The sequence below is a fragment of the Carya illinoinensis genome, chromosome 4 (assembly GCF_018687715.1).
Source record: "Carya illinoinensis cultivar Pawnee chromosome 4, C.illinoinensisPawnee_v1, whole genome shotgun sequence".
Lineage (NCBI taxonomy): Eukaryota > Viridiplantae > Streptophyta > Magnoliopsida > Fagales > Juglandaceae > Carya > Carya illinoinensis.
Genome location: NC_056755.1, coordinates 20119185 through 20142624, shown reverse-complemented (window position 1 = coordinate 20142624; position 23440 = coordinate 20119185). Strand labels below are relative to the sequence as shown.

At 35.1% G+C, this 23440-nt stretch overlaps 1 protein-coding gene across 1 annotated transcript; it reads left to right on the top strand.

Moving 5' to 3' along the window:
• Positions 1-290: 290 nt before the first annotated feature.
• Positions 291-21260, top strand: LOC122307510 (26S proteasome non-ATPase regulatory subunit 2 homolog A). The gene is made up of 25 exons (XM_043120425.1): positions 291-534; positions 752-852; positions 6707-6827; positions 6954-7013; positions 7222-7289; positions 7546-7588; positions 7988-8053; positions 8134-8172; positions 8260-8342; positions 9075-9189; positions 9469-9543; positions 15273-15431; positions 16359-16466; positions 16537-16641; positions 16723-16863; positions 16949-17053; positions 17303-17524; positions 17733-17846; positions 17944-18159; positions 18687-18746; positions 18888-19001; positions 19096-19181; positions 19341-19449; positions 20527-20705; positions 20833-21260. The coding sequence occupies exons 1-25, from the start codon at positions 445-447 to the stop codon at positions 20906-20908; spliced, it is 2655 nt and encodes an 884-aa protein (XP_042976359.1). The 5' UTR covers positions 291-444; the 3' UTR covers positions 20909-21260.
• Positions 21261-23440: the final 2180 nt, after the last annotated feature.

Sequence of the window (23440 nt, the reverse complement as noted above, 5' to 3'; positions counted from 1 at the left end):
AAGTAATAGGATTAACAAGATGCCAAACTGCTAATACTCTAAATACAAGGAAGAGAGCTCATAGAGGAAACAAGAAAATACTTTTGTTGTACACTATTCAAGCTAGGTTTAGATAGTAAAAATATCTCATATATTCTTAACATATTTCACTATTATTTATTATTATATTATTATTTTTTTACATATTTTATTATTATTATTTAATAGTTTATTATTAATTTTTTTTTACTATTATTCACGACACTTCTACGGTATAAGTAACTCAGCATTCGCCGTATAAATACAGGGGGGCCAGCTGCTTTTCTTGTGCAGAGGGTTACTCCATCTGTTTCGGTCGCTCCATCTGTTTCATTCAGTTCGTGTAAAATCATAGAACTAAAAATCCTATTACTGCACACAAACAAACTTCAGCTCAGTTCCCAAGGTTAGACTTCGCTGTGGAGCATGGCGCCGGATCCTAATGCCAGCGGTAGCGGCTCGGTTCCGTCGAAGGAAACCAAGAGGAAGAAGGATGACAAGAAGGAGGAAGATCTGGTGCGTTTGATATTTTTAGATTCACATATTGTTCTTGCTAAGGTTTTACAGTGTCCTTTCTTGTTATGCCTCAGGCTTGGGCTGCTTGAATTTTATTTTGGCTAAAAAGCTGACCTTAGAGCTGTAGTCTTAGGCATTTTTTTTTGGAGTTTTTAGTTTTTATTATTTTGTTTCGAGTCTCAAAAACCTTAATCACGTGTGGTGTTGGCTGATGCAGTCGGACGAGGACTTGGCGTTGAAACAGCAATTAGAGCTGTATGTGGAAAGGGTTCAGGATCCCGATCCTGGGTTGCAGAAGGTTGCGCTTGAGAGCATGAGGTAATCCCTATCTTCTTGGTTAGGGTTAAAAACTTGAGAATATTACTTGGTTAGGGTTTAAATTATTTAATATTTTTTTTATCCATTTTGTTATGGTTGTTCGTGCTTTTTCCCCTGTTTCTGTAATTCGTTATATTTTTTTTTTTTTGATAAGTCGTAATTCGTTATATTTTATCGGTTATTTTGGTTCCGGGGCTTACCTTTTGAGATTTTATATTAACTTGGAACCTTGAAAGGAGAAAAATCGCTCGTTGTATGAGAAAAGAATCTTCCTAAATGCATATGAAATCTTGTGTCCGATGGCAGTCATTTAGGTTGATCAGTTTGGTTGTCTGTTCGACGTGGCATACATAGTCCTAGAGGGTGAGAAATCGTGTTGATGTGAAATATGATAAAGCTCAAGTTTCTTTTCAAGTTTTGTACTACATTTAATGTTGAAAGCAGAGTGTAATTAAGTAAATGATTAAAGCAATGGACTGCTAAGTGAATTACCTAGATTGAAGCTGAAAAGAAAAATCCTTAAGATCTTTGGATTTAGGTTCCCTATAATTTCTGTCTGAGCTGTAGGACCTAGAGTGAAAGAGAGATAGACATAACATTTATTGACCATTTAATACCATCTAGGAGATATGTTGTGGGACCCATTTCATGTATCTCTTTCTTAGGGCCTAGAGAGTTTGGGCAAGAATTATAGGGATCTTACCCTATAATCTTCTTCTTCACCACATTTATGTTCTTTTTAAATTATTGACTGATTAACATCCATCTATAGAGGAGAACATAAGAACCTAGAGCTATAATGCATTATATGCACAATAGAAGCACCAAACTTGAGTTTTCTACCCCATTTTCCTATTCCTTGTTAAGATACAATGGAGAGTGGGAAGGTATTTACAAGATCCTTGTCATCCAAGAAAGCTACAAAAAGAAATTAGCAGTCGACCATGATTATTAAATTGTTGTTAAAATATTTGTAGATAGGTAATCAAGAAGTTTTATTCATAATAATATGCATAGCCAAGTATACAGAACGTATACATGAGTAGTACCTAACTAGGATATACAACCGAAATAAGAAACTCTTGGAAATTAAGCCCATTAAAATCTATTGCCCTCGCTCAAAGGAACAAGGTTTTTAAAATGAAAGGTTTCAATTCATCCATTGTCCTCTCTCGATTGTCAAAGCTTCTATGATTTCTCTACCTCCAAATACACCGGGACATACATACGGACCATCTTCCAAATTGCAGTCACTTGTTGATTGCCTTGGAGACCACTCCAACTTGCTTGGAAATCAACTTGCCTTCTAGGCATGACCCCCATGTTAAGCCCATTCCCCCAAAAAATTTATTCCACATGGTTCTATCCTGCAATGTCGACACAATTGATCTACTTTCCTTCTTTTTCTTACATATCCAACACCATGATCGAATGTTTTGTTAAGTTATTTATAGTAAGTATCTTCCCTAAAGAAGTTGTTAAGATGAAGAAAGCTACTTTCAGAGGAGCTTTAGGCCTTGTTCACTTTCACAAAACTTTCATCTCATCTCATCTTAATCATTACAACTTTTTTAAATCTTCATACAAAATAAAATAAATAATTCAAATTTTTCAAATTCCAATACAACCTTTTCAAATTCCAATACAAAAATAATATATTCTAATAATATTTTATTCAACTCATCTCATCTCTGAAAACAAACGAGGCCTTAGTCTTCCATATCTTCTAGCTTGGAAAGGCATTCATGCCTTGGCTAGTCAAATTCTGATCGAATGATCTGATAGTGAATCTACCTTTTTATATGGACTCCAACTGATCTTGTCCATAGTTCCCATTGTGTCACTCTTGTGGAATACAATAAAGCAAAGAACACAGTGATGACATCCAGCTCCCAATCTTGTGCTACTTTGGTGAAATCCGCAATCTATTGAGGGGAGCTACTAGGGCAATCCAAGAGCTCAGCTACTAAAGCATCCTTCACTCGTGGGACATCAAATAACTCTGAAATTGTGTCTTTGAGGCTTCAATCATCACAACATGTGTCATGACACCCAGCTTAGTTGTATCATGACACAATTGATCTATTGTTTCCTCATTTTTCTTACACATTCAACACCAACCCAACACCATGATCTAACGTTTTGTTAGGTTATTTATGGTAAGATCTTTCCTAAAGAAGTTGTTAATATGAAGAAAGCTGCTTTCAAGGAGCTTTAGGGCTAGTTTGGGTAACCAAGTATTCTGAGGTATTCTTAGATATTTTCTACCCAAAAGATCACTCAAAGACAAAATACTTTTTAATTTCATTTTTCAACTTTTCATCTAATCATTACCCAATCATTACAATTTTTCCAAACTTTCAAACAAAACATAAAAAATAATACGAATTTTCAAATTTCAAAACAAAAATAATATTCAAACAACTTTTGAATTTTAAAATATTTTTATTCAACTTTTTCTCTTATTTCCCAACAATAAAACATCTTAACTCAAACTATTTCACTACTATTTACAAATCATTTTACTACTATTCACAAATATTATGAGATATTTTAAATGTCCAAACGAGCCCTTAGGTATGGTTTGGTAACAAAAATTTTTTATCTCAAACTCAAAATTCTCATCTCATCATTATAACTTTTTCAAATTCCCGTACAAAATATAATAAATAATTCAACTTTTTCTTAACTTTTTTAAATTCCAAAATAATAATAATATTAAAATATAATAGTTTAATATTTCATCTTAAATTCAAAATTTTCATCCCACTTACCAAGCAGAACCTTAGTCTTCCATATTTTTCAACACGGAAAGACATTCATGCATTGACTTGTCAAATTTTGATAGAACGAACTAATAATGAATCTACCTTTTTTGGAGGGACTCCAATTGATCTTGTCCATAGTTCCCACTGTGTCACTCTTGTGGAATATAGTACAACAAAGAACGTAGTGATGACATCCAACTCCCAATCTTGTGCTACTTTGGTGAAATCAACAATCCATTCAGGGGAGCTGCTAGGGCAATCCAAGAGCTCAGCTACTGAAGCATCCTTCGCTCGTGGGATATCAACTAACTCTAAAAATGTGTCTTTGAGGCTTCAATCACCACAATATGTATCATGACAAAATTTGACCCAAGAGCCTTGACCCACCTCAATGCTAGTGTCGAAAGAAAGCCTCACATCCTCTTCTTAAGTCTTTCCATGGATCCACCCCATGTGATTTGCATGCGTCATTTGAGCACCATTTACCCAATGCTGCACCAAACTTCAAGTCTATATCAATTTTCCATAAAGCCCGATTTCTTGTTGATATCATCACATTTATTTCCCCAAAAGAGGTTGTTTGAACTTCATCAAGTTACGAATACTCAATCCTGCCCTTGATATTGGTGTACATACCAATGTCCAATTCACTAAATGTAGTTTGAACTCATCCCCAATCCCATCCCACTATAAATTGCATTGGAGCTTCTCAATGCGGCCAGCAACCTTTGTAGCCAGCCTACATTCCACCCTTTCAATCATAGCATCCCAAGTACCCGCCGACTAAAAGGTGGCACCTAACGGTAAGCCAAGGTATTTCATGAATAAGGAAGATACCCTACATCCCAAAAAACTAGCCAAGTTCGCCACATTAGTAACATCTTACTTCGGGACTAATTCAAACTTTGATAGATTTAGTATCAAAATGGAGACAACTTTAAAGCATAGAAGAAGTGCCTGCCAAGATTGAATGTGCCCCACGAAAAATGAGAATATTATCGAGATATAATAGCTCTGTTTGGTTACAAGAAGTGTTTCATCTCATCTCATCTCATTATTAAAACTTTTTCAAATTCCCACACAAAATATAATAAATAATTCAACTTTTTCAAATTTCAAAAAAATAATAATATTAAAAAATAATATTCTAACAATATTTTATTTAACTTTCAACTTTTATCTCAACTCACTATCCAAATATGGCACCTAAGAGAAAGCCACCATCCGCAAGACCTAAGATCATCTTACTATAAGCTTCCATGACGATTATAAAAAGTAATGGTGGGAGTGGATCCCATTGTCTTAGACCTCGAAACTTTTCAAAGAAACCCATCACAAGACCATTCACCAAGATAGAAAAGCAAAAAATAGAAATACAAAATGCTATCTAAGAACACCATTTCTCCCCGAAGCCACTTCTCGAAAGTTGATAAAGCAAGAAACTCCCATTGACGTGATCACATACTTTCTCCATGTTTAACTTGGAATGTATCCCGGGTTTTCTAGATTTGTGTCTATCATCCAAGCATTCCTTCGCAATTAATACCTAGTCTAGAATCTCTATACCTTTGACAAAAATGCATTTTGGGGTGTGGATATTAGGTTTTCTACCACCATGCTCAATCGGTTCGCCAAAACATTGGACGAGATATTATACACCGCATTCACAAGACTAATAGTGTGATCATCTTTAACATCCACTATCCCAAACTTTTTTGAAACTAGAGCCATGAAAAGGAGCGTTAAGACTTTTATCAAACCTTTCATTTGTGTGAAACTCTTGAAATAGTTTCATTAGATCATCGTTAATCACTCCACATCAAACTTGGAAGAATGCCATAGTGAAATCATCAGGATCAAGAGCCTTGTCACTGACCATGCTTTGGATACTTTGCGAACCTCTTATTGGCCTCTCAAGCCACCTTGAACCCTGTTGGTCTATAATCTCAAAAATTAAGCCATCCACTCTTGGTCTCCATGCATATTGTTCAGATAGAAGATGCTCGAAACACTAGAAAATGTGATTCTTGGTGGCTAATTGGTCGGAGGAAATTACTCCATCCACCATCATCGTCTCAATTGTATAATTCTATGAAAATTAGCCACCCGGTGGAAGAACTTTGTGCACTTGTCCCCATCCCTCAACTATAGTGCCCTTGATTTTTGTCTCCAATAAATCTCATTTACTTTCAAGAAATCTCTAGATAACACTCCTTGATGCCCCTTTTGATTGTAGGTAAGACCATCTAACATGTTGACATCTCCACATACTCCGAATTAACACTCGTGTGATATATTCTAGCTCTGTCTCCTATAAGCAAATTATATCTCCCTTCCATTGATGAAGTTAGAAATTTAGAAAGTGGCCCCTTTCGAAATTTTTAAGGGATAATATGCAAAACATGCCCAAACTGCCACCCAATATGCAATCATTCTACCAAGCTATCTATTTCAACAGTCACCCACCAACTACAAAATTATTGCAATATATCCCTTATGTAAAAAAATATTCCCTCCATCACAAATTAGAAAAATTCATAAAAGAATAGAAAAAAGATACAACATTTTCTCTCTCTCTCTCTCTCTCTCTCTCTCTCTCTCTTTCTTCTTTTTTTAATTTTTTTAGTTAGTAGGTTTGTATTGTAATTTTACTTATCAAAAGAAAATTTTTTTTACTTATCAAAAAAAGGTTTGTATTGCAATTTTGAAAATTATTAGGTGAAATGGACTTCTAAGGGGTAAATGGTGTACATTACAACTATTTTGTAGTTGTGGATGATTACAAAAAGTGATGGTTTGGAAGTGATTACAAATGGTGTGTTGGTTTAAGGGGGTTATGTATTTTTCCCAAATTTTAGTAATATTTTATCTTTCATGAGAAAAATGCATTTTTGAGTGGCAAATCAATGACATTTGAGATGGATGGTCTAAGTAGCAGCAAGCTGGTTTTAGTTGTTCCCTTTCTCCAGCAGCCCTTGGATAGCAGTGATCCTTTTGACAATCTGTGTGGGAATTGCAAGTAGCAATGCTTGCATTATGTATGTCATGTGGAGTGGCTTGACAGCGTGTAAAATTTTATCTTGTAGACAGGAAATTCGAACCTCTACTAGCTCCATGACCTCAGTCCCAAAGCCATTGAAGTTTCTTCGTCCACACTATGGAACTTTGAAAGCATATTATGAGACAATGCAGGATTCAGATTTGAAGGTAACCTATTTGGTTAGACACTGTCCATTTAGCATCATTTCATGTCTAATCTTATAAATTGAAATTGCACTATTCTTGATTACCTATAAAAAAATATCTAATCTTATAAATTCTTGCTGACTACAGAAGTACTTAGCAGATATACTATCAGTTTTGGCGCTCACCATGTCGGCAGAGGGTGAAAGGGTATGATAGTTAGTTGTTTTGGGGTTTAAGATTAGTATTTTGTCTTTGGTGATTGGTTTTTTTTTTCTCTTTTTTATCTTGTATGGGCTGCTTCATTTGTCATGCATGTTTCAAATTTTAGTGTTTTTAATGACATGATTATTTCTTGTCAAGAAAAGAATATCTCTATATTTTTTAATTGTGTGTGCACTTGCTCCCACCCTTTCAGGATAGCCTAAAGTACAGATTGTTGGGTTCAGAAGGGGAGATTGGCTCATGGGGCCATGAGTATGTGAGGTGAGGCATCGCAGAATTTTTATATCGATTGCTATAATTTATACTCTCTATGTAATGCACGCGCACAAAACATCTGATTAAAAAAAATTTTGGTCAGCATTGGGTATTAAGGTGGACATAGCTCATTATTAATTAGATTTGGTGTGTTTTTCTTATGATTTAGGTTCTAGAACTTTTTTTATAATTAGTAGGAATTGAAGTACAATCTATATAATTAAGTGTTATCCTCACTAGTGTTTGATGTTTTTGTAATCAGGAACTTAGCTGGAGAAATTGCGCAAGAGTATGCTAAACGACAGGTAAGGAATCACTCTTATTAAATGCATGGATAAGTTTCTGGTTTCAGGTCCTGGGACTGTTCTCAGTGTCTTCTCATTTAATTGGTAACAAGTGCTCTCTAATCATTTGCATGTACAGCATAAAGCCTTTAATATTCATATAGGGAAAACTCATTGAAGTTGTTGATTTTCTTCTATAAGATCATGCACTAATATGCATTTTTCCATGCCTTTGATGGTATGTATTATGTGGCATGGTGTTGGAGTTATATTAAATTGTTGGTGTTCATTCCACCTTTTTTCCTAGTATCTGTGGATTGTAGTGGGATATAAATTGATAAATACTTTTTCAAGTATTTTGGTTCATATTGGAGTTTTAATATGAGTATATTTATTTGTTTTTTTTTTTTACACTAACAGATCGAAGAAGCTCCAATTGATGATCTTATGGAACTTGTTCAACAAATAGTTGCTTTTCACATGAAGGTATGATTCACGTTCAGTAGCATGTTATATTGCTTTAGGGATTGTCTTTTCTGTTTTTAATTAATTTTGTTGCTCTGCAGCACAATGCCGAACCTGAAGCTGTTGATCTTCTAATGGAGGTATGCTCCTTTGATCTTCTTCTTTAGTTTTTTTCTCTTGTTGGTGATTATCCAAGCTTGGAATATGTAATATCTGATGAATGCCAGGTTGAAGACCTTGATCTTTTAATTGAGCATGTGGACAATACGAATTTCAAAAGGACATGTCTCTACCTCACAAGTTCAGCAAGGTAAGTGGGATATTTCATAATGTTTTGGAGATATTGATCCAGCAAATTCACCATTTAATAGGGCTAGTTTTCATGAATTTCTTGTATCCATTTCTAGTTCCTAACTTGTAACTAGGTGTTCTCTCTTGTGTACTTCCTGTGTAATTGGGTCATGCCTATTTATGATTCAATAAAATTTTATTTAGCTTTCAGAAAAAAGTTCCCTTGGATTACCTTATACATGGTTTTGGTTCGTAGAGTCATGTATTCGGAGTTTATTCTCCTGGGGTGGTTCTGAACAGTCTTGTTTGGTGAGGTTCTACATAATGAAAAAAGAAATGAATTTATACTTGCATTTGGACTGAAAAGAACATTGATAAATGCAATGTTTTGTATTAGTTGTCTTTGAAGCGATCAACTGGTATAGGCATGGGATACATGCTTATTGTCTAAACAATTGACATCTGACGAGTCCTTGCTCTCATTCAAGGATTTTTGGGACACCCTAATTCATAAAGTTTTTACCTATTTTGCTGCTCGTTAAAGATCAAGAAGGAACAGGTTGTTATACGTTACAAAAAAATAATATCATATATCTTCTGTCATATATTAAATGCTACACCAACCCTCTATATTTATTATCAAATATGCTAAATAAATCACTAGCTTCTGACTTGGGGGTATTTTTGTATTGATCTCTCTCTCTCTCTGTCTCTCTGCTATGATGACATTTAACATTGCAACATATTGCAGATACCTCCCTGGCCCTGATGATATGTTGGTTCTCGATATTGCCTACACGATCTATGTAAAATTTGAAGAGTATCCAAATGCACTTCAGATTGCCCTCTATCTGGATAACATGCAGGTCTGTACTTTGTTAGACTTAAATATGCATTACTTATTAAAGAAAAAGAAAATGACTTGAATGCATTTTAATCCATCCTTTCTTGACTATATGATTGTGAATAATGTTTCTGTGTATTTATTTGAAGAGTGGCTGGAGGAGTTAGGCTTATTCAGTGATTGGAGTTTTAAAGCTACACATTACTAGCAAATATTATTGCATGCTCGACCAAATATGTGATGCAATCCATGAAATTATCAGTATGGTTTGGTTCTAATAGCTCAATTTATCTCTCTGCAGTATGTGAAGCAGGTGTTTACTTCATGTGATGATCTGCTACGAAAGAAGCAATTTTGTTACATCCTTGCTCGACATGTAAGTATTGACATTTATATGGTTTTGACACTTTTAGTTTACTTTGATGAATTTGTTGCGTCTAGCATTATTTATAAAATGAATATTTAATTTGCACTATTGTTTTATTTAGGAGTAAATAGAAGGGAATTTCCAATGTTTTCCACGTCCCATGTTGGTTTAAAGTAACTTACGGCTTTTTTGGTACTTCTTGGGTGATACTATTGTGAAAAATAATTGAAAACTAATGGCTTTTGTGTGCAGTTAATACTTTTGGATGATGTTGAGCACTTTTAGTTGGTGTTTTATTTTAATGTTTTGCTTTTTGTTAGACTATTTTAGGGGACTATGGTAATTTCTTGTTGAATAATGTGACTTTGATATAGGTAAATGAATTTACTGTAGATAGTTAATTATAAGAGGGTATGACTGGTGTACCGTGTACTCATGATCAAGACATGGAAATTAGATGCCTTGACTGATTAGAAGCCTCAGGTGCAGTTAAGTGCAAACATCAGCTAGATCTCAGGCCCTAAGTGCAAAGTGCAAGTGTGCATTTGATTGAAGTAAAACAAACATTTAAGAAGGGTATTATAAAAGATATTCATAAAAACAACAAAAAAGATACACAAACAAGAAGAAAGGAATCCCTTTAGCCTATAAACTCAATTTGGTAGTGTCATGCAATATGACAATCAAGTGATAAACTAATTACATATCATTTAAACATTGAATTTATGTAATTATCTTGTGATTTATAAAATATATGCAACCATGACATGGTCATAATCGAAATAAAGTACATAAAGAATAAAAATATGCCCAAAAGGCAATGACCAAAGTATGAGAATTGTAGATATTGACATATTGTAACATAAGCAATGCAATGTAATCCCAAGGCATATAATGTTCCTCATCATTAAGCATAGGATCATCGTTATTGTAATCGAAAGATTTGTAACCCTCGTAAACCCTAGGGTTGGCTCAATTGATAATGGCTTTCATCTTGGTGATAAGGGCCCTCTTGAAGCGATCCCAAGTGATGGGTACTCCCTCGCCAAGTTCGAGTTGCAGTAATTCCCGTGTGGAAGTCCACCACTTATCTGCCTTGTCTGCGAGCACATAGTGGCGTACTCCACTTTCTGTTCATCAGTACAGAAAAGGACTCTGAAGATCTTTTCCATTCTCTTGATCCAACTTTCTGCGTCGAGTGCTTCTGCCTTGCCGTCAAAAGTCGGAGGATGTTGTTGTGTAAAATGGTTTAAGGTGCAACCGGCCCTGGGAGCTCGAGCTCCAAAGTCTTGATTAGGAGTGTAAAAAAAAAAAAAAACCGATTAACCGATAAACCGGTTTGTCCCGAGTTTGGTTCAGTTCGGTACTGGTTTTATTTTTCTTAAAACCGATCAAAATCGGTCCGGTTTTGATTTTTTTTTTTCTAAAACCAGACCGGATCGGTTTATATAGATTTTAATTTTTTATATTGTATATAATATAACTATATAAAATAGTTTTGTATTATATAATAAATTGCTAATTAATATAATATTAAATTTTAAAATCCTATATCATTTTGTTTATTGTATTAATAGTTATAATAATATTATATAGTGCATATTAATAATTATACTAATACTATATCATTATATATTATAATATACTATAATACATCACTATATTATATATTATAATATATCATTATAGTCTATAATACAATTATAATATATATTATAATATACTACAATATATTGTCATTATAGTATTATATACTATAATATACTATATTATATAATATCTAATATAGTGCATTAAAACAGGAAAGCTGGACCAAACTAGACCGGAAACCAGTAAAACTGGAGTACCGGTTTAAGAGGATAATTGGTGCGTAATCGGTTTTGAAAAATGGAAAACTGGTATATACTGGTTCGGTCTCTTGATCACTAGCAAAATATCGAAGAAGTCTAGTAGCAGCTGCAGCCAACACCTCAGGCTCGTTCGGTGGTGGTTCCGTGGAACCATCAGGGTGCTCATTACGCCTAGTAGCCGGTGCCATTCTAACAACACTATTCAAGCAATGAGTATATGCTAACACAATTACAATCATGCAATCAACCAAAACATGGTAATAATTAAAACACATACATAAATGACCTCTTGAACTTTGAGCTGGCCAGGAGTCATCCTAGGTATCTTCTATACTAGAATCCTCTTACCTTTTTATTTTTATTTTTTTATTTTTTTTCCAGTAAATAGAAATCCTCTACGTGTGACTTTTTATCCGAAAATCATAAAACAAACTTAGTCCTCGCATTAGATCTACTCCTGGTCCTCCAGCTTTACGTCCTTACAACCATCATCTGTGACAGTTAAACATAGAAGAGGACAAAAAAATAAAGAAACAAACAAAAATGAGTATAATACTCGGTAAATAGTACATCATACCGTAAAATATAATTTAGCTTCGATCTAATTTTTGAAAGACTCTTCAAATAAATATATATCATTCACAGATTCTCATAGCATGCTTATTCATCATCAACATGAGTGAAAATATACATAATCATGGCAAACATATAACATGAATGCATAAAATGCTTGTTTAACTTGTCTTTCACTTATTATATGGTGAATCACGCTTGAATCCGTGGCACCTCATAGCTTGTCATAACATGGAGTGAAACACGTTTGAGTCTGTGTTTCACTTAACATAAGGTGAACCACGCTTGAGTCCATAGCACTGCATAACATAACTTGTGGTGAACACGCTTAGGTCCGTGTCACCCTTAACATAGCTTGTGATGAACACGCTTAGGTCCATGTCATCCTTAACATAATTTGTGATGAACACGCTTAGGTCTGTGTCACCCTTAACATAACTTGTGATGAACACGCTTAGGTCCGTGTCATCCTTAACATAATTTGTGATGAACATGCTTAGGTCCATGTTTCACTTAACATATGGTGAACTATGCTTAGGTCTGTGGCACCGTCTTAACATAGCTTGTGGTGAATACGCTTAGGTCTGTGTCACCCTTAAACATCTTTTCTTTCTTAATGCATGAGAACTTATTTAATATTATGAACTTTTCTAGCATGGCATATTCTTGTACATGGCATAGCATAACATGACATATTCATGTACATGGCACAATATGATCTAAACATAAACATTCCATGGCATACATGATCTACGATCTGTATGAACTTTACATAACATACTTGATCTAAATACTTCATGACATTTCATAACATATATGATTTAATCACTACATGAACATGGCATATATGATCTAGGTACTACATAAACATGGCATACATAATTTGGCTATTTTATTACATGGCATACTTGACTTAAATTACTGCATGAACATTTCATGGCTTCCATGTGATTTTAGAATCATTCACTTCATCAAACAACAAATTCATTCATACAAGCATAATGTCATAATTCATCAAAGATCGTTAAAGAAATCTAACCTTGACTTAGCTCGTAGTGTAGCATAGACAAACATCATATTTTCATATACCATTAGAAAATTACAGTACACATGCAATTATATGATCATACTAATTACCTCTTAGCGCTGCTTTCACAATCTCATGTCGTAGCTCATGACCTATACGAGGCACTAATCGTTACTAATATTCTAGAAAAACGTGTCGTAGCATTCTAAATACTTAAAATAATACCAAAGGGATAATTTAATAAATATTCAAATATACAAAGATTTCATAAAATAATAATATTCCAAAACTCATACCATAATATTCTGTGTAAACATATATCTTAATAATTTTATGAACATCTAGTTAAAGGTCAATTGGAATATTAGCTAAGATAATGGGCTAAAAATAATATAAAAGAATACATTAAAAGTATACTAATATGCTTAAAATCCCTACTTAAAATAATAAATATTTTCTGAAAATAGTAAACAAGCGCACCCAAATTAAACAAGTCCAGTTAAAAACTAAGTCTAATAGGTTTATTAAAAAAACTAGGCTCAACACCCTTAAAAGGAAACCACTTGGTCGAATGGCTTAAAGCCCAAAGGCCATTGTAATATAAAGAATCTGGTTCAGGAGGGTATGGGCTAAGCGTCAAAGGGCATACATGTGATTATGGAAGCATTGAAGGGGCTTTTTGGGATGTCTGAAACAAAACAATTAAAAGGAAAAAGCTTACGAAAGTGGCTCACATCGCATACGGTATCAACTAAACAAGGAAAAAGAAAAACAAACAAATGGTCGTGCAATGCTTACCAAGAGGAAACTGAAGCGACGACGGCTCTGGGGTGGCTGGGAGTGACCGGCGACGCCACTGGCCTTCTCGGAATGGTGGTGCAATACAAGAGAGAGAAAGAGTGAGAGAGTTAGAGAGAGAATCTGTCAAGCCGACAGGCAAAAGAGGGAGGGGAGGGTGGCGGACAGCAGTGGGCTTGCCGGAAGGGAGTGGTTCACGAGAGTTGGGCTGGTTGGCGATTTCTGTTGCTGTTACTGGCAGGTTAAGTGCCTCGGTTGGCTAAGAGTGTTTTCTTGATTTGCAGAGGCTGTTATGTTGGGCTGGTATGTAAAATATTTTCTCCTTTTAGCTGAGGTCTCGTGGGTTGAAAAAGATGAAGTACACGAGTGATCTGGAGATAGGATAAAGTTTGAATTTGAAGTGTTGGTCCTAATCTAGGAATCTATTCAAACTGGAAATTAAAAATAACTATAATGATAAGGAGACTTCCAAATGAAATACAACTCCTCTAAATCTGATCCACTGCTAAATTACAGAAGTAATAAAAATATTATAAAAAATGAAATAAATCAAAATAATGAAAATAAATAAATAAGTCATACTTTTAGGATCAGATGTTACATTTGTAAACCTCATTTTCTTTCTCATCAACTTCATCTAAATTAAGCCTCCCTCCCCTTCATTAGGAATTTAGGAGTATGTTGTGACCTAAAACTGGAACTCTTTTTCCCTCCTTGGTGACCTCACTCTAATCTCTTGTTGAATATTTCTTCAACTCTAGCAACTGTACCCCATTTCAAGTAATCATTTTTGCAGTAACCAAATAGAGAGAGAACAAAGGAAATGGAAAGAAAGAGAATCATTTTCTTGAAAGAAAAGGGAGGTGGAATGAGTTTTGGGAATGGGGAGCCAAGGAATTTTGCTACCTTAGGTCAGTTAGAGTTGGTGCCGACGTTTGCCAGGGCTTCCATCCAAAGCTTATAACACTTCTCCACTTGGGAAATAGAAGGAATGGGTATCTTGGAGACAATGGAACCTCAACAGATGCCCGCACCCACACCCCCACACACACAGGTAGGGGGGCTCCAAGAGACTGTTTGATTGTTGTGCTGTTGTGCTGCTGTGCAGTTCAGAGAGGAAAAAGTGATTTTTTTCTCGTTATATTGTTTACAATGTAGAATACTGTATGTTCTTATTTGTACCGCAAATGAATGGTCCAGAATACTTAAGACTGATGTTTTTATATTTTTTTTCAAGAAACTATAGAAGTGTGCTTTTGCGATTTAAGCTCACTAAAAAAGCACATAATGGGCTTATTAATTATCAAAAAAAAAAAAAAAGTGCATAATGGGCTTCACTTCTGGTAAGTGCTGTGCTCTTGGTGTTCAAGCCTGCTTTTACCAACATTGTTTTGGCCTGCCCTCCTGTTTGGAAGACATCAATTTAGCTACTCATACACGTCAAATTTTTACACTTGGTAGTTGTTGCATATTGTTGTTCTTTGATGCAGGGTATTACATTTGAGCTAGACGATGAGATGGCTGCAGATGATGATGATCGGGAGGCGTTACAGGATATAATAAACAACACCAAGTTAAGCGAAGGTTATCTTACACTTGCTCGTGATATTGAGGTTATGGAACCTAAATCTCCTGAAGATATCTATAAGGTCTGGACTTGATCTGTATAATCAATAATGCTGGATATGATTTGGTTCTTCTTAAGTTCATAATCTTTACTTGGGTTATCTAGAGCCTGGTTATGCTTATGTATTTTTTATGTAACTACTCTTGCAATGTTTCTTTAGTTTTTTATTCAAAGAGGAATTCCATCAACTGGGATTATTAAACTTTGATATTCACATGTGATTTCCACTGGTTTTTTATGGTACTTTGTGTATTTTGGCAAAAGTGCTTATGATCTTCTAAGGAATTCTTTTTGGGCTAAGAAATCTTGTAGAAAGTGCTAAAACTGTTACTGAAAGTTCCTATCTTGAGTTCATCTTGAATGGTGTCATCATTCTATTGGGAGATATACTGTTAAGGGTAGTTATTAAATAAAGAAGCTCATGCTATGTGGAGCTCTTTCTTTAAGAGGTCCACACACATTTTAGTGAAAACCACGTTCTGCTTATAGGTTAAGATGAAAGCTAGTGGGTGATTGCTGTGATTTCTCTGTTTCCTTGTTGAAAAAGCATCTTCATCGAGTAGTTCTTCTATGTATCTGGTGATCTATTTTGGTCAATTATGATTCTTCCAATATGCTATGGCACCATCTAGAAGTGGTTGCTGCCAATAGATTATTGTTTTTGATGGTCTCCTTGTTCATTCTTGCGCATTACATATGTAATTTTTTTCTTAATAAACTCATTTATTATTAATATCTAATTGGAAAGAAATCCTATTTGCAAGTCTTTTAATATCATCATTTCATCATCTCCTTATGTGACATCATCCCCTAATATAATATATAAAAGAAAAGAAGAGCCAAAAGAGTAGAGAGAGAGAGATGTTCTAGGTGCTCTAGGTGCTCATTATGCGTTAAGGTAAATGTAAAGTTCCCATTTGATAATGTGCTTTCTCTTGTATTTTCTTAGGCACACTTGCTTGAAGGCCGTGCTAGTGCTGGTGCAAGTGTTGACTCGGCTAGACAGAACCTTGCTGCCACCTTTGTTAATGCTTTTGTAAATGCTGGCTTTGGTCAGGTAATGTGCTATAGGCTTGAGAAATAACATATGGTGTGAATTTTTGTGATATTGATTGTTTTTGTTGCAGGATAAGTTAATGACAGTCCCATCAGACAGTTCTAGTGGTGGCTCTTCTGCCAACTGGCTTTTCAAAAATAAGGAACATGGAAAGACTAGTGCTGCAGCAAGTCTTGTATGTCTTTTACTGCCCAGTTTATCTCTTCTTACTTCTTCAACCTATAAGTTGGATTCTCATTTCCTCTTGTCATAACAGAGTATGATTTTTCTGTGGGATGTTGACGCTGGACTTGCCCAAATTGACAAGTACTTCCACCTAAGTGACAACCATGTTATTTCTGGTGCATTATTAGGAGTTGGGATTGTGAACTGTGGCATCAAGAATGATTGTGAACCTGTGAGTTCTATTAAATATCTTCCTTTGCACAGATAACACATGATCTTGAATTGTATCTCCTTTTTTACTCTACTTCTTTTATCAGGCTCTGGCACTTCTAGGTGATTACGTAGATAAAGAAGATCCATCCATTCGAATTGGTGCAATTATGGGCCTTGGCATTGCATATGCTGGTTCCCAAAATGAGCAGGTGAGATAGCTTGGTTTATGTCAATAGAAATTTTAGGGCATGGCATACTCAAAAATATATATATGTTTGGACACGGCAAGCATGGTTATAGTAATGGGTTAATGAAATGATGACTAGTTGGGAACTATTTTCTGTCTTTTTCTTTTGGGTGAAAGATGTTGTCAGTTGTAAACTTTGGGACAGTAAAGTGTTGTTATCTGATTTATAATGTCTTTCAAATGAAATGCAACTTATTTACACTTCTTACAGATACGCAGTAAATTGGCTCCCATACTCAATGATGCCAAAGCTCCCCTTGATGTAATTGCGTTCACTGCAATCTCTTTGGGCTTAGTATATGTGGGTTCCTGCAATGAAGAGGTTGCTCAGGCAATTATATTTGCATTGATGGACCGAAGTGAGTCAGAGTTGGGGGAGCCACTTACTCGACTTTTGCCTCTTGGCCTTGGTCTTCTATACCTTGGGAAGCAGGTAACTCGCTAGTCCTTGAGAGGCTTTTATTTACTCATTCTTGATGATATTCTAATATATCTAAGATCAAGGCTTTGTTTGAATATTTTGTTATTCCAAGGTAACTTTTTCAGTGGTAGAAAATGCCATACAACGTGAGAATATTGGATGAACAGTTCTAGCATTCTGATTATTTACAAATTTACAATCATTCTTTGGTGTTTAACAGGAACGTGTGGAGGCAACGGCTGAAGTTTCTAAGACCTTTAATGAAAAGATTAGAAAATACTGTGACATGACACTGCTTTCATGTGCCTATGCTGGAACGGGAAATGTTCTCAAGGTATTCTATTGTACTGTATACAATTTTCCTTTTTCAATTATATAATATATGAGCTTCTCTTACATGCACGAATTAACTGATTCTTGTTTCTTTACAGGTTCAAAACCTTCTGGGTCATTGCTCACAACATCTTGACAAGGCTGAAACCCACCAGGGTCCTGCTGTGCTTGGAATTGCTATGGTAGCAATGGCTGAAGAATTAGGGATTGAGATGGCAATTCGTTCATTAGAGCATCTTTTACAATATGGCGAGCAGAACATCCGTCGTGCTGTTCCTTTGGCTCTTGGGCTCCTTTGCATATCAAACCCTAAGGTATTTATGCTTTTAGCTTCAGCTGATTACCCTTCAGTCTGGTCAACTGAGTCCTCCTCTAAATCCGAGGTGTTTTGCACTGTCCCTTCAGAATGGGATAACTTAATAGCTGGTTGTGTGAATAAAAAAGCTTATTCACTTCTTATCAAGAAGGAAAAAAAATAAGCATGCTCATCAGTCCAGTTAACTGGTTTGACTATGTATAACTGGCTATTAAAATGCTTCTGAGTGTTGAACAAGTAAATCAATAGAACTCGTATAGTAGATTGTAATTCAATTCAATTGAGTGATTGACTCATTAAAATGCTTCTAAGTATTGCTTTCTGCCTTAAGTTTGTGATCTACTACTCATCAACTTCAAGGAAATATGACTTTTATACGTGCTAGTTGTTTGAATCTCTTGTAAACACTAACGTTAAGTCTAGTCAGTGATCTCATATTGCACTGAATTGGCTTGCTGCTGAAGATAAGTCTTATTTCGTGATTTTTAATTGCTTACCAATTTGTTGATTGGCTTGTCTGGTCAGGTCAATGTTATGGATACATTAAGCAGACTTAGCCATGATACAGATTCAGAAGTAGCAATGGTAATTTCCTTGAACTAGTTAATTGGTCGTAGAACTATTTATTTATCTATTTAAATTGTCATTTTCCCGGTTAATGTTTGAGGCTAATATATTTATTTTGATGCTGCTGATAAAAAAAAAATGTTTATTTGGATGCCACAGGCTGCTGTAATCTCCTTAGGTTTAATAGGTGCAGGAACCAACAATGCTAGAATAGCTGGCATGCTTCGCAATCTTTCAAGCTATTACTACAAAGATGCCAGCCTTCTTTTCTTTGTAATGTTTTGTTTTCTTTTTATGATTCTTTGGTTACTTTTCCCTACATTATTTGATGGCATTGAGAATGATGGTACACTTGCTATTTTTGCAGGTTCGAGTTGCTCAAGGTCTTGTACATTTGGGGAAGGGCTTATTGACTCTCAATCCATATCATTCTGAACGGTTCCTGCTATGCCCGTAAGTAATCCTTCAACTGGGAAACCTTGCAATTCATTTTAAATGTCTTACCTTCACTTCTGTAAGTGATCAATTATTGAGTCAACTGAGGGTGGATTTCCGATTTCCCTAGCCTTTTTGTTCCATTACAGGTATGAATAATTTCTTCTCATCTGACAGGACGGCACTCGCTGGAATAATAACCATGCTGCATGCATGCCTTGATATGAAAGCCATCATCTTGGGAAAATATCATTATGTCCTCTACTACATTGTTTTGGCGATGCAGGTTGGTGCTAGTTGTGCATCCTCTTTTTCTTCAATTTGGTGGAAGCCTTTTATTTTAAACTAGTCGTAGAGTAGTGCAATGCATGAGAATAGAACTGATTCTAAAATGTAATTTTCTCATGTGGTGACCATTGATTCCATATTTCCAAACGCGAGGTTGTTTGTGGATTTAGGTTGTACGAAATTGAACATAAGAAGGAACAGGTAGAACTCACCAAGAAAATCAAGATTTAACCTCATGAAAAAAATACTATGAGAAAGAATCAAGATTGAAAAGGAATAATAAAGCCAACACAGCAACATTGAATAGATGTAGGTGAGGAGGGATACCTTATCTTTCACATCGGCTAATTGTTTCTTGGCTTGTAAGCTCTTAAATGTTCATAGATGCCAAAAATCAGAATTAAATCAACTGGAGAAAAATGAAATGTTTACCGAATAGAAACTTGTAATAAAAGTATCACTAAAATGTGGTTGAAATTTTGAAGTGAATTTGGACAGAGAGAAGACCGAAGGATTGAGAAAATTATTATTATTATTATTATTTTTGTTGGGCAAAGATGGACAAAGAGGGTTAAATTAATAAATCATAAAAATAATTGTTGAAAAGAAGCTTTCCCCCTTGGACCTAATAATCGGAAATAAAACAATCCATTAAAATGTTGTTGGTGAAGCCTTCAAGGAGTTGGTTTTGGAAAGAGTGTATTACTTTTTTTAAGAACCTAAAAGGTTAAGAGCTATTTTTTAGAATTAAAAATTGAGACAACCTAAAGTTTGGGAAAATTTTAAGCTCTGTTTTTTTTTTTTTTTAGTTTAATGTTTAACATTATTTTATATCTTAAAATTATAGAAGGAATAAGATGATGTGAAGCTGAAGAATTGAGATATATTAAATGTTTAAAATGAATTAAGATTTCAAAATTATCAGAAAAATAGGATGATATGGCTCAATAGGAGCAATTCTTCCGCTTTAGAAACTATATAGGTTATAGATGTCAGCCAGTAATGTATTAGTTTTTCTCATATAAAAAGAATTTTTTAGTTTTTGTCATGGTTAATCATTCATATGCTGTGACAGCCAAGAATGTTGATGACTGTGGATGAGAATCTCAAAACTCTTTCTGTACCTGTTCGGGTGGGCCAAGCCATCGATGTTGTTGGCCAGGCGGGTCGTCCCAAGACAATAACTGGTTTCCAGACACACTCAACCCCTGTTCTTTTGGCTGCTGGTGATAGAGCAGAACTGGCTACTGAGAAGTAAGCAACCCTTCCTTTCAAAGTGGTTTCGGGATTTTCACATGTAAAAGAAGAAAGAAGGTGGCTCTATAACCTTTCTGCTATTTAAATTGCGTACTAACAGTTAAAACACTCTTTTTTTTTGTAGATATATACCACTGTCGCCCATTCTTGAAAGCTTTGTAATCTTAAAAGAGAACCCAAACTACAGAGAAGAGCATTAGAGTTGGTTTGGAAAAGTGCATGAGATCTGAGAAGATTTGATAATAGGTGTGAGGGACTAATAACCAGATTATTGGTAAAATTGAGGCGCATCCTCTTTTATTCTGTATAATATATATTTATATACAAAAATGCTTTCAATAATTGACGCTTTTTATTTTCTACTTTTCAAAAGTTCTTCCGCCCCCACGAGCAATTCTGAATGTAATCTCTCAGCAGGTTTCTAAGTGAATTGAGATACGTATGGCCTTCCTTGTTCTGTTGTTCATTTAGATTGAAGTTAACGGAACCGTTGGGCCATTTGGGGTGCATGTGCTTCTTGTGGCTTCATGATGCAATCTTATGATTTCTGTCTGTCTTCTTGTTTTCAGATCAATTAATCATGAAACTAATTACATTGTCCTACCCTTAACCGATATGAATGTACTTAGCTTACTGTTTGGAAACTAATTTTACGGAGATTATTGCTAAAATAATAAGGGACGGGTAGGCATGCATGATTTATTATTATTATTATTATTATTATTATTCTAATGAAATGGGCTGGCTACATCATGGTACCAGGGTACTATTATAGAATCAGGTAGACCGGAGACTAGTTGCTAATATTCACATCGAAACTGACCGCCGTGGTGTGTTTGGGCCTTGGGGGAGGGCCCAGCGAGCCACGTTGTAAGGACCCTTGCCTCCAAGTAATTAGCTCTGATCATGGAGCTGCTTTAATTTTAATTTTGAGGAATGTTAAATAATAATAGATGGTGCAAGTGTGTGTATATTTTTAAAAAAAAATAAGATTTATTATTTAAAAATTAATTTTTTAACATAAATATTATATTTATTTATTTTTTAACTTGATTATATATAGTAGCTGCTAAAACCGGATAAGAGCATGTGCAAGTTCAAAATAACAACAATTTTGCAAATATTCAACTGCAACGCCCTAGCCATAGATAATTTGTTTGATATAATTGTTACAGTAAATCTTAAACCTCTTCATGTCTGGCGAGATCTTATACAAGGAGTAAATAATATTTTATTTTTTTCTACTACCTGCCTGTGTCTGTCTCCCTCGATTTTTCATTGTAGATCAAAATCCTCAACTCTTTCTTTTCTCTCTCCCAAACTCCCCTTCTTCTTCAGCCTGTCGCCATTCTTCAGCCCACAACCCCAAATCTCTCCAATGGTTGCCATTGTCCTCGTACTCGGCAAAGTAAATCTCTGTTCCTCTCTCTTCATCACTCTTCTTTCCCTCTTACTCTATTGAAGCCACTGTGTCGTCATTATGCATCCCTCTTGTTCGATTTTGATTTTATATCCTCTTTTGCGTTGCAAGGTCGAATTAATTTCTTAATATCAGCTTGCTTAAAATAGGAGTGAAATATGGGGAGAGCACCCTGTTGTGACAAAAAGGGTTTGAAGAAGGGGCCATGGACTCCCGAGGAGGATGAGATTCTTGTCGAGTATATCAAGAAGAATGGTGGACATGGAAGCTGCAGATCTCTCCCTAAGCTTGCAGTTTTGAGCTTTTTAACTCTGCTAGTATTTGGTTAGTTATAGCTTGGTGAAACTTATTGAAAAGCTTTACTTTTCTTGCTTTTGGAAGTGGAAGCTGATTTTGCATTTTCGTGTTCTGAGAGCAAGATAAGTACTTTTTGAAGTCCCTCTTGCTTTCTCAAGCATGGCCGCACTTTTACCTTGCAATTTTTTTTTTCAATGCTTTGAGATTTGACTACATATCGAACAAATAACTAATTCAACTTGTATAGTGTTTACTTATTTAAATATGGGAATGCTTGGTACCTAACCAATCTGTTTCTATTTTTTTTAGCCTCTGGATATGGGTTTAACTAGGAGTTAGTTTTTACTGGTTTGATTCGAGATTCGAGGTTTCATATCTCAATGTAATAAGTGGCTTGAAAACAAGCAAAAACGAGTAAACAAAATGTTATCTTTCATATCTCTGTGTTTATATTCTTGAAGTCGGCATGTGCTCTATCAAACATTGTGGAATACAATATTGTATTCTACCGCAGTCTTGGTTTTTCTCTCCCAAGAGATAGAGAAGCAATCCAGTAGTTTTTATGATGGACACACATGTGGTTTTCATGTGAGGTGTATCTTCTTCAAGGACATCAAGCCCCCGTAGCTCTTCAACAAAGATTTGTTTATGCTTTTCAATATGGCCAAACACCTACAAATTCTAGTTCTTCAAATTCCAGTTTCAAATCCCCTTAGTAGGATACTTCCCATTGGACACATTGTCTGTACTTGGGTTGTGCCCTTCTACTATTTGAATAATATTTCCTCAGTTATAAGGAACACATATAGAATTAAAAAATGGTCCAGATTTCATGGTATATCTTAATTATGGTACATCTTAATGGCTCCACGAACTCAATAAAATGTTAGCTTGAAAGTTGAGTTTTGTAAATTCAATTTGCCGATTATAAGGATGTACAAAACTATCCCCATACTATGTGCCATATTTACTGAAGTTATTGATCATAATTTATCCCCATGCTGTGTGCCATATT